Genomic DNA, 16,627 nt, shown 5'->3' on the forward strand with positions numbered 1-16,627 from the left:
TCGTTTCTCTTGTGGAAATTCCTTTTTCTTTTATTCTTTTTGTCAAGAATTAGAAAGAGAACAAACTGTTCTTTTTCCTCTTACCTAATATCACGAAAGAGAACAAAGTTCCTGATGGACAGTTTTCTACTCCATCTCTTACTAATATGTTTCCAAGTGGAGGGGGAATAAAAAAGTCAATAGCAACAGCCGCCATGAAAAGTTTCCCTCGCATATTTGAGGCGTGATAGAGGTCCGGCCGCGGAGCAACTATTCGGCGTTATAAAAAGAAGCAGGTTTAGAAAAAATTTCATTTAATAATTTATTAATTTTTAAATTTTTATAAGCTGTTTTTGTTAAATTTACTTTTGAGTAGAGCATTGATTTATTTATTTTGTTATATTCTTTTGTAAATGCAGTTTAAAACTCAAAAAATCAAAAATAAAATCTTCTCTCGAAAAAAGTGTTTGCCAAACGCAATTTCCCACACCCCCTCAGAATTTCAGCCTCTCAGTGAGTACATTTCTGATCAGTTGCAAGACTGTGAGGCATGGCATCAATGCCACTGTACAAGAAAATCTTCACTCCCTGCTCTCATGAGAAGTGAGACAGAACACTGTATTTATCCGCTCAGGTCAGAGTTGAGCCTCCAAGGAAATTGGTCCGTGAATTCTTGGTAGAGTACCAAAAAGAGAACTACTAGAATCAAAAACCTATAAACTGAACCATGTTACAGCAATCAAGCACCAGTTCTTATTAATTCTTGAAGGAGATGGAGCAGACCTTTCACCTTGAAACCAGAAATCATTGGTGTAAAGAGAACTTTGACTTGGATCTCGAGAGTCTCCCAATCCCACTTGATTTCCCAGATCATGACCAGGTCAACATTTCAACTTGTATTTTCAGCATCACTTACATGATGAATAAATTATAGCATTGATTGATGGAATAGCACTCTGGCAGCAGAGTATACCAGCCTTGCATCATCTGCATAATACAAAAACACATAATGCTCTAAAATCAGTCTTGTTGAAAGTAAGTTGCTGCTATTCTCCAGAAAACCACAAAGGACTCTAGGTTGATAAAGATAATATCTGTAAGACAAATGGACACCTGAAAAAATAGGGCAGAATATTATTCATAATTTATTATCTGGATAACCTTTTATATGGCTATGTAGATTAAATGGATTTTGGTTATCGGCTTATGATAATTTGTGATAAATTCAAAAGGTGAAAACACTGCTTATATGCATACCTGAGATAGAGGCCAAACTAAATGCTGAAGGCACATTACCCTCTGTCTCAACAGCAGTTTTGGCAACTACAATACCAACAGCCATACTCTGCATAATATCTAAGCCTGAACAAAGAGAAGCAAGTGTCCCACCAACCAAGCAGTCACCAGCCCCTGTAAGCCTTACAACTGACGCAGGAAGGGTAGGAAAATGTACAGCTAATAAATGAGAGCTTCCCTGAGTCTGCAATGCATCAGAGAATTTACTTGAAGGACAGCTTGATTCTATAATATCATATAGCGATCCATTATATCCGTACTTTTTGGTTCTCTCCAACCTAGTCCTTGTGAAGTTTGGCTCAGTAGAACATAAGAACACTCCATTAGCACCAAGAGTCACAGCAACTGTCTTGATACCCTTCTCTAGCAAAACCAAGATGGCAGGTTTTAACATTTGGAATAAAGACTCTGTTGAATACTTTTTGCTGCTATCCCTGTCAATAGGATGAAATATACTTGCACAAGACAAAGCATTTGCCATGGCAATAAGCTCATCTTCATTGGGTGAGGCAAAAGTTACCTGTAGAAATTTCTACCGTTAAACTGTTGTATAATAATAGTTAAACCAAGGCATTGTTCCTAATTCAAAGAAGTAATCTCTAACTATTGATTGTAAGTACAGGCACTAAATTCCAGTTTGGAGCTTAAAACCAAGTTAACTTCTGATTCGAATGACATGTGTAGGATCAAATGCAAATCAAGTGAGCTTAAACCACTGTGTAATAATTTAGAAGCTGACCAGCAGAAATGTGTAAGTTAATATGATTTTGCAATGCCAAAAATTTATTTAATTGGCCATACTCAAAATAAAAGGTTCAAATCCTACAACTTCTGTTGGAAGTTAAACAGAAAACTTGCCACAGAAATGGAAGCTGAGCAAGATTTATGACCAATGGATACAAATAATGGATGTATAATGGTATTCCACAAACATACTCGTCAAAATCACCTGATATGTACAAAAAATAAAAATTGAAAAAGAACAAAAAACAAAAAAAGAAGAAACCAAAGCACTCACATCACTGACAATTGAGGCAATTCTCGTGGATTTTGCTACTGAAACGGGCTCAAACCAAACTGGGATGTTATATTCTGCTGCCACTGAGTAAAACACAGAAGTTAATTGACCAATTAAAACAAAAACAAAAAAAGAAAGGAGGGTGAAGGAAGGGATTACGAACAGCATCAAGTTCATAATCCATCATACAAGATATACGTGCACAAATGAAGAGAGAGAGAGAGGCTTCATTTACATGTTAAAAGTACCTTGACACGAAGCTTCTAAAGCAGGAGGAGTCAGATTTGCATCAACCAGCAAGACTGAAGCAGAAGAAATTTTGCATTTACATTGCAGAATCCACTCAGGTGTCAGGAACTTTTCCTGGGACAAGGTCAGCATGTAAAAATCAACATCCTGAAACTCTTGAACCTCGAGGCCTATGCAGGTCAGCAGTGAAATAAAAAGTAAATTGACTAAAACCATTCAAATAAACTTACAACTGCTTCCACATCAGCAACACCAGCAGCCACCTCGCCATGGGCATCAAATATGTTGGATATGACAGCAGTTCTGATCTTTTGATGTTTTTGAATGCCTTGCCAAAAGGTGTAAAAAGCAAAAAGAATGAAAAGACTAAATACTTTTCATGTAATTGGACCAAACTTCCTCTCCATATGCTATTTTTCCCAAATAATTGATAATTTTAATCCCTGTCAATAAGAATAGGGAGGCTTTTTCTCTCATTTAAAACCATAAAATAGCAAAACTATCAACTTGGGAGCTTTCTAATTTCCTGTACAGTGAAGAAAAGAAAAAGCCTACAAGCACATAATTATTCCTCACTGAATCAGTTATAACCTGGAGATGACAACACTTATTAGAGCTACAATGACAACTGAATTAATTTATTTTTTTAAATAAAAAAATATAAGAAAAAGATAAGTAAGAAACTCACTGTTTCTGTACTGAATGGCAAATTGTCTATTCACCAAGATGACCCTCCCACTCCCCTCCATCTGGAAGTTGCTATATGTTAAAAGTCTCAAAATATTCTCCCAAGCGAAAAACTCTCCAAATAACAGTGGAGAGGGCAAAATAGTTCCAAGTTTTAAATATCATTTTGAGATGATTCATCACCTACAATTTCCTAACTCGCACATAATATTCTCTCTTTCGTTTAACTCTAAATGATTTTGAGGCAGACTGAATATTCCTCAGTGTACCACATTCACCAGCAATCTTTCTAACAAAGATACTCAAGGAATAACAATGATCTAAAATTAAATAAATCCTATATCTGCTGGGACTCAAATCACAGGAAAAACAGGTGCATACCAGCTGGCTATTCATGCCAAACATCATAACATAAATGAGGCTCTTACTATAAAATGCCAAGCCAATTGAGACATTAACATATAATATACAGGGCTAGGATACATACATAGGAGCACAAAATAGAAACCAAATATATAACAAGCTATAGTCACCATTGATGAATTTAGTTGAAAACACGAGAGTTACCTTCTGTGGATAACCCAGCAGAATTCCAGTGCTCCAAAAGCAAGTTCCCTATCACAAGCAAGAAAAAGAAAATCTAAATTCCAGAAGCTGCATTAACCGCTTTGTAAACCTAATATGCTTTTAGATCCTTATTGATTTCCTTATATCTGGTTCATTGCCATTTACCAAATATATTCACCTGGTAACCAGAATGGATTTCTGCAGACAATCTATTTCAAATAAGTGTAGTAAAGTTCATCTGATTTTCTGCTTAATTACATGGATTGTCCTTGTAATTATCTGATGTGCCACCAACAAAGGTAAAGAGTAGAAAGCAATGCTGTAAAAGAGTTCCCAACTTAGAAGATGGAAGGGAAAAAAAGTAGAAAGAAAAACTAAATTACCAGCCATGTCATTGCCCAGAGCACTAATCATGTAAGGCTTAGTTCCAAGTTTCGACATGCATTCAGCAATATTCCTTGCTACACCCCCAAGTGCATATTGGACCTGAATACAGTTAGTTCCTTTATCTAAGTACTAAAAAAAGACTAAACAAAGAAAGAAAGATATCTTTCATAAACTATTTATGACATTTACCGATTTTGATGCAAACACAAATTGCACTTAGATACATACAAGCCAAATCAACCCTGAGGCCATGATACAATGTCTGAAGCATTGATCACAGCACATATATTCAAGCTTATAATAAAGCAAAGGAAGCACCGCTAGTAGTTATATATATAGAACACTATCACATCATTGATCATTCTAAGAACAAAATTCAACTAAGAACATATATCTAATGGGTTTTGATTCTTTCTTTCCACAACCAAGCACATTCATTGAGGATTACAAGGTTTAACAGAATATAGAAGAAAACCCAAATATATATATATACCTTGCCAGGAGTAGTGGTTCTAGGATAGGGAGGGATTGAAGGAGTGGCATGAATATCCAACACCATCCCTCCTATAACAACTGGGTCTGCCTCCTCATTATGTTTAATTTCCTCACCTTTTACTAAAACCTTAGTCAATAATAAGAAAACAGTTCACAAGTGTCACTACTCAACTGTAAATTAAATTGTTGAAAAAGACAAAGGAACAGTGAGATATTATACCGGGTACAAAGCAAGAGTATCAACTTCAGGTAGCAGTAAAAGATGACGAGAAATATAATCCAACCTCCTCTGCACACTGCTCTCCATGTCTTCAATCCCTTGGTATCTCAGAATCAAATGGGTTATGAAATTGGTTCAGCAATCAGCACTTGCCACAAAAAGAACAGAATTACTGTCCACTGTCTGGCGTTATGGGCTGGTGTAATGTGCAAAGCCCAAACAATTGAAAAGAAACCTGAAAGCAAACTTTAAAGTTTTAGCATGGCCCATTCTTACACGAAATAAAATGGTACTTGCTTAAACTGCCAAATGATCATTCTTTGTTATCCAATTCCAAATTAACTTTCAAATTCCAATTAATCCATACATTCATTAATTTTCAGTTTGAGTGCCTTTCTCCTTTATTATGTTATTTTGTTTTGAAAATGTTTGTAAAGCAGAGTCCGAATCTTAAATCCATGACGACTCCCACTTTTATGAATAATTATAGATGAACCAAGTCAACAGAGCTCACACTAATTTGTATAAGTTTTGATTTCTCAGTGCTACAGATGGTGTATTAGCTGGTGACTCGATTTCTCAGAGGCGCCATGTGTGAATATATGAGCATGTCAAAATTTTAAAATATATTTTAAATAATTTTAATTGATCCGCTCAAAAATTAAAATTTAAGGCCAACCATAAGTGAATCAAGAAATTGTTTAATGGTATGGTCACAAGCATGTGCTGAATACTTATCCAAAACCAAATGGGGTACAGCACGCTTGGACTGTACAATTTCATCAAGATAATAGTTTTTCATAATAAAAGAAAATTGATAATTTTTATATAATTATTTAAAATTAATAAATATATATTAATTACAATCAATTTAATTGATTTGACGGGACATTTATTTAAACTAGACAAAAAAAAATTGCCAAGAAAATTGGGATCCTCTGTGATATATGACCTTGGACTAGTTGATATTAATTCATAGCAAGACCAGATCCTATCTAATAATTTCATCTGACAGCACGGGTGAAGTAGTAATGACATTATAATTAAAATGCGTCCATGAATTTCTTTATTTTTTTTTTCTAATTAAGTATTCCGTTATGTTTGATTTATTTGAGAGAAAAATTAAAAATAAAATAAGAAAATTAAAATATATTGAATTATTAATCTAGAATTTATCTGAAAATTCTAGTTATTTTGTTATAATTTAATTTAATTATATAAATTTCATGAATTTCAATGGTAAGAAACAGGGATAGAAATGTGAATGTTGTGATGGTTCAGTGAGCTTTGCATTGTTTCATTGTATCTAAAGTCAGTTGAGGAATGGTAATGATTGAAATGGATTGGTCCTTTCTACTTTTATAGATTGGCCACATATTTTTTTTGTCACTATAAAATCCAAGATTTTTATTGGATTCTATATCCCAGTGTTGTAATTTTCACATTATTGTGTCTATTCTAACAATTCCACCTTCCAACCGCACCACACATTTCTTCTAATTGTCAGCTACTTGGAAATTGGAACCCAATGTACATTTTCTGCTCCAACAAAATAAATCAACATTCTACAAAACTTATATCTAAATTCCAATAATATTCTGTTGTATCACTCAGTAACATCCAAATATGTTTCGTAATTCATTTTTCCTTTTAGTATTCGAGTGACAGTTGGAGTGTGTACTCTGGGTGTAGGATTAATTCGCCTTCTAAACCATAATATAAGGAGAAAGAAAAAAGAAGAAAGTGGAGAAGTAGGCTTTAACAATGTCCCCTAACAGTTTGGAATTTAGTTGGGCATGGAATGGACACGTGTCGGAAAAGTTATGAGGCTTTGATGTTAAAGGAAGGAGTTAAAAAGGACACTGATTCATCGGGTGTCCTGATTTGTGAGGCACATGATCCATCTCTGACGAATATGGCAGTCTTTTCCTAGTGAGGCATCCCTTTCAGAAGTCCTCCAATGGCACTTGAAAGGGAATGGCATGCATTTGTTTGCCAAACCTGAAATAATGAAGTGAAAGAGTTGTGTTATGGGGTTGGGTTCTGCGGCAAGCAATGTTCTTGGAGAGAATAAATTACAAATGAATCCTGTTATGAGATCATAATATGCAAAATTCAAATTATAAATGAAGGAGAAGGGTTTCTAAATATGCTGCAATTAAAAGCTACGGCTCAAATGTGAAATACTACAGCCATATAAAAAGATAGTGACAAAAATTACAATAAAGGCAGTCTAAATCAAGACCCCGAAATCATGGGTAAAGGATGGATGAATATGACAATTATATAAAAGTTGGTTGTAAATACCTTGCAGGAGAATTTGCAGGCGCTGCTGCTGCCACTTGTGCTGCATTTCTGTATCAATTATTTCACAGCCAGAATTCAAAGGCACGTGAGTAGACTAAGTTTCGCTAAGCTTTCTAACTCCTTTAAATGCACGTGGGGACACTTGTTTTCCTTATACCCCTCCCTCAAGCTTCTATTTCTGACTCCCAAAACCCAAACCTCCAAGATATATATATTTTTTAATTATATGAATTGAGAAATTTAATTATAAGATAATTAGAAATTTAACTGCAATCTAAGTTAAAAGAAAAGATTCTGCATAATTTTAACTAACAAGTATAGACAAATTCCATATTCAAATAATAGAATTAATAGAAAATTTAAATTTGAATGCTGTATATCTTAGTTCCTATTAAACATTTTGAATCTTTTTATGTATTAAAATATCATTAGCACAGTAAAATATGAATTAATAGAAAAAAAAAAAAAACACATTTACTAATTAAAATAAAAAAGAAAATAATTTACTATAATGATTGAAAGAGTTGGAATATCCGGTCCTTTTTAAGGCATTTCTTCCTATCAAGCAAAGATAGGTTGACAGATTTGGGTTGTCTTCTTTTACTCAGTTTTGGACAATAGTGGCAATTTGCAATGACAATGTGATATGGTTTTGTTTACATTAAATGTTGCTTGTCAGTGTTTGGGAGTTCACGTAAAGTGGTAATTAGTTTAGAACTATAATTCAGACTCGGACTATCACTTTTGTCGTTACCATTGTTACTCTAAAACTGAGTCATTTCGGATAGAAACCTCAATGCAGAGGATTCAAAATTCCAACATTAATAATATTTTTGAACGCGTGTTCTTTTTTTCTCCCCTAATCCCAGCCGCCTCTTTCTGTTTACAAAATTTAGAGCAGCCAAGAATCCTTCTCATCAGTGATAAACCCTTTATGATACTTTATTTAATTTTTCAATAAATGACTTTTTAAGAAAAAAGAAAAACTATATGTGTCGGTATTATTTTGGTGAAGTATCATGTAGCTGTGTTGCTTCTACAGATTTCAGCACTTCTTTGTTTTCCTTTAAGAAAAACAAGAAAAAGCCGACAAGCTTTGAATAACAGAGGGATTGCAGAAAAATAATGAAGTGAAAGAGTAGCAGTCAAAACTCGTTAAACTCAATTACTTTTCTAGAGTATGTAATATATAACAAAATCTTTTTATTGTATTAAACGCGAGGTTGATGTCTAATTGAAAGAGACTCCCGCTTTGCACTTTTGCTTTTTAATAATTATTTATTATCTATCCAACTACAATTATTTTGATAACTATAAATATATATATAAGAATTTGAAATTAAACAATGTGTATATATATTATAACCCACTAATTATTTTGATAAATAATTCAATCGAGATGAAATTATACTCTATTAGTTAAATCATATGCTTAAATTAATAATTTTTTAAAAATTAATTATAATAGTAAAATTTTATAAAAATTGAATTATTTAGACTATTATTAAAATCTATTTTTTCAAAATATCTAATATCAACCCAAAAGCATAGGAATTAGCAAACAATTTTTACTTAATTCGTCAGGATTAAGAAAAGATGCATAATTTGGGTGTGTTAGAATAAATAATGATTATTGACCCGCTTGCAGCCAGAGATGGATATAATGACCCGCAAATTGAGGTACAGCTCAACCTAGTTAATCACTTTGTTTATGAATGTAATTCATGCTCATTGTTCCTAGTCACCAATTAAGTTGACCAATTCTGATCTACAATGCTAACCTAATTCTAACCTGCGCCAGCACCACCTGTTTTTCGGGTCAATGTCCATATTTTTAATTTGTTTTTTTTGATTACTTGGCAAGGAATCAAACGAGTTATATTAGTATTATTAACTAACTGGATACATGGTTCTTCTACCCAACTAAAACCCTAATTAATAATAACAAAACACAAACTTGGACCGCCAACGATTTTCCTACTGTTGACGGCAGCCCTAACTCTTTTTTTCTTTTTTTGTTTAAATCAAAATATATACAGACGAAGTGAATCCTAATTTTGACATGACAATTGTTTACACATCAGATCAGATGCCAGTATTTAACAAACATTTAATTAGCTTAAATAAAACTATACATATAATATGATTACCATCCTTTTAACGTACTCATTTAATAATTGACATCAAATGTTGGAGTTCTTTAAAATATTAACAACCCCTCTCCCCAATACATAAAATAAAAACAAAAATAAAATATTATGTCTTTGACTATAAATATAAATTGTAGCTTTTCCTCCCTTTTCTTTTTCTTTTAGAACTAATTACTTCTTCCACCCTCCAACTACTTGTAGAAAACAGAAAGAAAAACCCTAATTAATATCTAACAAAAATTTAAAATGTAATTTAGAGATCTGCCATCAAAGACGTAACCCCAATGTAATAGTTTGAGAATCCAATGAATCTGCCAAAAGATTGCTATCGATGACCAAAATAAATAGTAAAGAAATATTTATAAAACAAACAAAGGAAGTAAACAGAATCTGCCTGAAGATACATTTTAATATCACTGTATATTTTGTTCTTATACTGGCAATTCTATTCAAATTTGAATTGAGGTGTCCTTATCTTCAGTTTTTTAGCTTAAATTTTATGTTAAAAATGTGTGCTAGTGTTATTATTATTATTAAATTATTATATAGAGTTGAAGATATTATTTGAGATTAGTCGTAAGTTGAAGAGAGCCAAGCTGTCCATCCATTAGTGACCACACACCTCTGTGTCTCTTGTGAAATTATTGAGTACCCTTCTAAGTCAATCATATCAATTCTTTATTCCAAAAGAAAAAACGAAGACGTAAATTTTCTTCTGTGATCCCTTCTTTGTACTGTGCTGATGCTATCTTTTGAATTTCTTAGCTCTCCATAGTCAAATTGCATACTCCATTCAGTCCAAAAACAAATTATATGTATCTTCTCAACACTTCCATGTCAATGACTAACACTAGTTTTTCAAACATTTTGCATGATTTTCACCTTTGGTCCATAAACTCTAATTGTGTCAAATTAAAGATACTGAAATAAATCGACAGATTTTATTTTATTTTATTTGATATTAAAGAGATGGAAAACGTAAAATTAAGAAATAAAGTAGTGAGAAAGATGGTTACGTTACCTATTATAAAGAGTCATATGTATCAAATTTATTTGATTTAATTACTTCTAAAAAAATCGAATAAAAAATAAATTTGAGATAAATATTCAGTATCTAATTAAGAATGATAACATCAAAATTTAAAAAGTTTAGTTTATAAGGTATATTATGTATGACATCAAATGAATAAATTTGAATATCAAAATGGAATACGGATTAAGTCAATCAACTCAAATATAATTTTTCAAAAATAATACAAAATAAATATTCACTAACAAACATATATAACCATACATAACTAATTAAGTATATGGCTCACTCATTATTTTCTTATAGAAAAGATATCACTTAGAATTAGTGAATAATATAAGTAAGAAATACATAATTTATTAGTTTGAAGCAATAAGCAATTATTGAAACGAAAGAGAAGAAACTTTGCAAGTTGGCAGGAAGAGTTGGAGTAAAATAAAACAAAAAGAAGAGAAAGAGGGCAATATGGTAGATTTGATATGTCAGACCGTCATTATTGACCCAAACAAAATTGAAAAGACTCTGAGAGCCACTTTTGGACAAATGGGATCATTAAATAAACAAATATTAAACACCCATGTTGACTTCATTGACCTAAAAGTGATATTTTCTAATTTCATCTCATCTTTATCTGATTATGTTCACATTGTGCTCATGGGTCATGACCTCAAGAAAAGCTAAATATCAACATTGTTGCTTTAATCATATATTACATTAAACCATGTACAAGGTATCTAAACTTTACATATATTAATGTAATTATAATCCTTCTGTAATTCTAATTCTTAGACATTGATTTTTCAAATACTCCATATTCTTTTTTGAAAAAAAAAAAAAAACATTAGGGTTGATTATAATTGTCTAGAATTGATCTAAGATATAAATATATTTATCATTTCAAATTAGTAATTTTATCCCAGTATTTTCCAATGAATATTTTTATAAAATAAATAAAAATCATCCATTGTACACTTTAGTTCTTAAGCTTTTCGTATTTTGGTCTTGAACAATTATATTATAAACCCTCCATTCCACTTAAAGGACAACATATGCATAAGAAACACACAGATTCATATCTAACAAATATTAAGATGGTATAGGAAAAAACTAGCTATAAGGAATTGTTTAATTAAATCTTCATGGACTACTCCTAAGTAATAAAGCAGTAAAGTGCAACCTTAAAATTATCCCCTTCCCCACAAGTAAACAAAATTATTAAAAGTGCTAATTTTAATTACCTTTTTGCACAACTGATTTTAATTGTTGATTATCTTAAATCGTCCACTTAAAATAGTATATAACTATTATTTATTTTTATTGAAAAGTTGTTTCATAAGTGAATAATGTGAGATTTGACGACATTGGCTGAATGAAATTAAATAGAATGTACAAAATCCAGTGGAATGATTATTAATTTATTTCAAGATAATTACTAATAAGGAGAATCCACGTAGCTGCTTTCGGTCCATTAATATTTATTTAGCTCTCATCTTAAACATGAGGAGAATATGTGTAATATAATAATTGATAAAATAGTAATAATATTAATAGTCGACACCAACAGGAAAAAGTGTTGTCAATATAGCTATTGAGTTCATCTGTCTATCTATCTATCCCTCTCTCTCTCTCTCTCTCTATCTATATATATATATATATATATATTTATTTATTTATTTATTTATTTTTTGACACGTATAATTTTTATTTTAATATATGTACTATTCTTAATACATAAAATTTAAATTTATATGTACTTTTATATTTTTTATTAATTTATTGATTAATAAGTTATATTTCTAATTAAATACTGACTCTAGTACTAAAAAATATTATACTTATTATATTTAAATATTACGTTAACTAATAAATAGTTTTCTAATCAAATAATGATACTAATCCTATCCAAAAAATAGCATATTAATTATATTTTAATATTATATTAACTAATAAATAATTTTAATTAGATAATAATTTTAATTCTAAAAAATAACATTTTAAATTATATTTTCAATATTAATAATAAATTAATTTTTAATTATATAATAAATTTTTAATTCTAAAATAGTAATATCAATTATATTATTAAGTTATGTAATGCTAAAATTAATTAATAAATATATTTAAAATAATTTTTATATTATTACACTAATAAAATTTTTAAATTTTTAAAAATAAAAATATTTAAAAAGAGTTAGTTTGGTATTATTTTTAAAAATATTATAAATTAATATTAAATATTAAAATTTTATTAAATTATATCTATCAACTTAATTTTATAATTAAAATGATAATAGCGGTCGTGCAATGCACAGGTAAACGACTACTATATATTAATTTTTAAAATTTAAATTTTTTTCAATATGTATGTTTAATTTTTGACACATAAAGTTTTTATTTTGACATGTGTACTTACTTTGACACATGAGATTCGAACTTACGTTTAATTTTATAACTTTTTCTATTAATTTATTGATTTATAAGTTACATTTCTAATTAAACACTAACTCTAATCCTAAAAATAGCACATTAATCATATTGTAATATTATATTAACTAATAAATAGTTTATTAATCAGATGATGATATTAATTCTATTCTAAAAAATAGTATATTAATTAAATTTTAATATTATATTAACTAATAAATTAATTTTATAATTAAATAATATTTGTAGTATTATATTTAATAATAAATTAATTTTTAATTATATAATAGATTTTTTTCAAAAAATTAATAATATCAATTATATTGATATTTATATAATATTGAAATCAATTAACAAATAATTTTTACATTATTATATTAATAAAATTTTAAAATTTTACAAAGACATTTAAAAATAGTTAGTTTACTATCTTTTTTAAATTTTTATAAATCAATATCAAATATTAGAAGTTTTATTAACTTGTATCTATTAACTTAACTTTATAATAAAAATAATAATAATGATCATACAACGCACAGATAAACAACTAGTATATTATACTTTGCTAATAATTATAGGGAAAGAGAAAACAAAATTTGAATATGTGCTTTGTAGTTCATATATATATATATTACGCTTTTTTTTATTGCGCTGGGCTGTTTTCTTAATTATGTAGTTCAGTAATAAAATTATCTATTAAGTGATATAAAGTAAACCTAATTATAACTAACTCATAAAAATAAGTTAATTTATTTATTGATTTGATTAAGAAAATAAAAGGAGCATATCAGTAGTTAGTATAGAGTATTAAAATTAGAAAGTAAAATAAAGTCATATACCTAAAGAACACAAATCCTTAATAAAAAAATACGCATAGAGATGTACTTTTTTTTTTACATTTTTCCTGTATATAATAGTATTTTAAGTTATAAAATTTATGACTTAAAGTCATTAAAAATTCAAGATAAATGAAGCCATTAGCCTTAGTATTATAACTAAGACAAGTTTAGTTGAAAAATGAATTTACTCTTAACATTATTAATGGGAGTTCAGATACTCTTCTATAAACCTCATTTGAAGTTCAAATAATGAGTGCGTGCTATAATGTATATTTTTCCTATTTAATTACACTTCTTAAGAAATTAATTCGGACTTTCCATCTTTAATAAATAAATTTTTTTCATCCATCCTGATTTTTTTTAATCATTTTTGTAGATATATTTTTACTTTCAAATTTTAACATTTTGGTCCATTATCTTTGTGTGTTTTATAAAATTTATTCAAACTCATTTAGGAGTATATCTTTAATAATGTGACATATATGCATGTTTTATGTTTTGTTAACATGAAATCCAACTCTGTATCTACCATGACTTTTGGCCATTTTTATAAATATGCTATCATCAAGTTAAAAAGAAAAATAGAAATGACACTATTTCTATCTCTTTTTCTTTATAAAAATATTTTAAATTAAACGGTATGTTTATAGAGAGAGATTTTAATTAAAGAGAGAAAACAAAGAGATGTTTGTATTTATAGAAAGAGCAAAACTATAAAATAAAATACAAACTCAATCAAACTATTTGCATGGTCCATATAAAATTAATAAAAATTAATCTATATCACAAAAGGAAAAAAATTAAAATAATAAATCTCACATTATTGTATACTAGACTAAACAAAAAGTTAAAAAATATGCTAGGAAAGAAACAATTACTATGCAACAATTAAATAAAAAAATATACCCGCATCAAACAAATAAAATTAAATAAACTAGCAAAAGAATTAAAAATAAAACTCCAAAGGCACATATATATTTATTATATAGTTAAGGTGTTGACAGGAACAACAGCTTTTGACACTATTTGATTTTATTTTTGTTTGTTTTTGTTCTTTACTTTTGCCAAATATTTTAGCAAATAGTGATGAGAAAACTCTTGAGAATATTATTTCGTATCTCTTATTTTTGTGTGTTTGTAATAGTCATTACTCGCTTCTTTTCTCTTTCTCTCTCTATAAATACAAATTTCTCTTAGCTTTCTCGTTCTCGCTCTAAAATCTCTTTGTTAAAAGAGTAACAATGTTGTTTTTACATTTTCTAAAAAAAAATTGATGAAAGTATATTTATGAAAAGGATTTGTCAAAAAATAATGATGTTGTTTCCACCTTCTTCTTTTTTTTTTTATAATTTTTTTCCAAAAGAAATTAATAAAGGTATATTTACGAAAATAATCAAAAGTCAAGATAGATAGAAAGATTTTGGTCAATGTTGAATTTTATATTGGTAAAAAATAAAACATGTTTGTATTTCACATCACTAAAAATATAAATTTAAATAAGCTTGAATAAATTTAGTAAAAGATATAAAGACAATAAATTAAAAAATTAAAATTTAAAGGTAAGAACATATTTATAAGAATAGTGGAAGATCAGATTACGTAGATGATATGATTTTGCATTTTTAATATCATAAAGGAGATACCAAAACAATATAATCCATAACATTGTCATATTGCCGGGGCAACGGGCTAGGGCTAATTGCCCTGATATCTTGGAGGCTAAGAACTCAATGTACCATTAATTTATGGACCTCATGATTGATCATTAACCCATAACTAATTAATTTGAAAACGGTCACAATTAACTCAGATAGATCACGTCAATCCTCTGGTTGATTATATAAGTTAATTTTTATTTGACAGTATAATATCTAAATAAATATTCTTAAGTCCGTCATTATCATTTAGATTCTAAATTAACTTTTCACAAAATCAGGGCATCGCAATTGCAATGTTTGAAAAATACAATATAATTTCCCTGGCATGCATCAATTCATCATCTGTGAGCTATCCGGCTTAATGAAATGAATATGTAAGAAAAAGAAACTAAGACTGCAAAACAAAGTATATGTTGCCAACGAGGTTGTTGTATAATTAAGGCAATTGAAAAGGTTAGGATTATCCATTGCAACATATTAGGGAGTTCATTAGGATTATCCATTGCCGACAGAACATGTTGAATTTGTGTGTATTTCTTGTAATAGAAAAAGTGAAGTAGCAAGTGAGACACAAGAATAGTTACATAGGTTTGTTTTAAGTAAGAGTCTTATATATTTATATATATACCTTTTATCTCCTTCGAATTTAAGCACCTATTTACTTTTTGCATTATGCGATATATATAATAGCAGTGAACCTGACGTTACACCAGTCATATATGGAATACTGTCGTATTACCCCTGATTTTACCACTCAGTTAAAATGATAATCATAGTTATTATTATCACAAGCTTTTGTTTTTCTGCTAAGCAACGAGTGAGTTCAGGTAAAGCAAATTAAAAAATATTGTTACCCCATAAATTTCCTTTTGATTTTCAGGTACAATGGCTGAAAATACCGTAACATAGGATAGAATTACCATGCGAAATCGTTGGATTTGACTTATTGACTTCCTTGTACAGATAATATATGACTAATTAAATAAATAGAAGTAATTGGAATGATAATATTATCCATAGAAAACTAAGATTGATCCTATTCGGCATAGAGAGCTATAAATGGTAAAATTCCTTTCTATAAATGCAATTCAAAAATTTGAACCCGTAACTTTTGACCAAAAATCAGTATGCTAACATCACCCTAATTATAAAATTATTGAATTATTATTACTCTTTTAAGTAACCCATAAACAACTGAATCAGAAACTTGTATATTGAGAATGGAAGAGTATGAAAAAGGAAAATCCTATAGAAAATATGTATTATTACAAGCTGTAATCTCTTAACAGTTGAAATAAACCATCCCTGTGAAGCGGATCAG

At 29.2% G+C, this 16,627-nt stretch overlaps 1 protein-coding gene across 3 annotated transcripts; it reads right to left on the reverse strand.

Moving 5' to 3' along the window:
- Window positions 1-414: 414 nt before the first annotated feature.
- On the reverse strand, window positions 415-5,055 carry LOC8279526 (ribokinase). 3 transcript variants are annotated; one of them, XM_015719146.3, is made up of 9 exons: window positions 4,899-5,055; window positions 4,677-4,805; window positions 4,180-4,282; window positions 3,797-3,844; window positions 2,773-2,870; window positions 2,542-2,656; window positions 2,294-2,376; window positions 1,237-1,795; window positions 415-966 (listed from the first exon to the last, which is right to left on the reverse strand). In XM_015719146.3, the coding sequence occupies exons 1-9, from the start codon at window positions 4,983-4,985 to the stop codon at window positions 908-910; spliced, it is 1,281 nt and encodes a 426-aa protein (XP_015574632.1). In that variant the 5' UTR covers window positions 4,986-5,055; the 3' UTR covers window positions 415-907. The 3 variants fall into 3 exon arrangements, with proteins under 3 accessions (XP_015574632.1, XP_025013085.1, XP_015574633.1); XM_025157317.2 differs by lacking the exon at window positions 4,899-5,055 and adding an exon at window positions 3,231-3,291 and having other exon boundaries at window positions 4,180-4,257; XM_015719147.2 differs by lacking the exon at window positions 4,899-5,055 and adding an exon at window positions 3,231-3,291.
- Between the last annotated feature and the right edge of the window lie 11,572 nt (window positions 5,056-16,627).

Source organism: Ricinus communis, chromosome 5, assembly GCF_019578655.1.
Source record: "Ricinus communis isolate WT05 ecotype wild-type chromosome 5, ASM1957865v1, whole genome shotgun sequence".
NCBI lineage: Eukaryota > Viridiplantae > Streptophyta > Magnoliopsida > Malpighiales > Euphorbiaceae > Ricinus > Ricinus communis.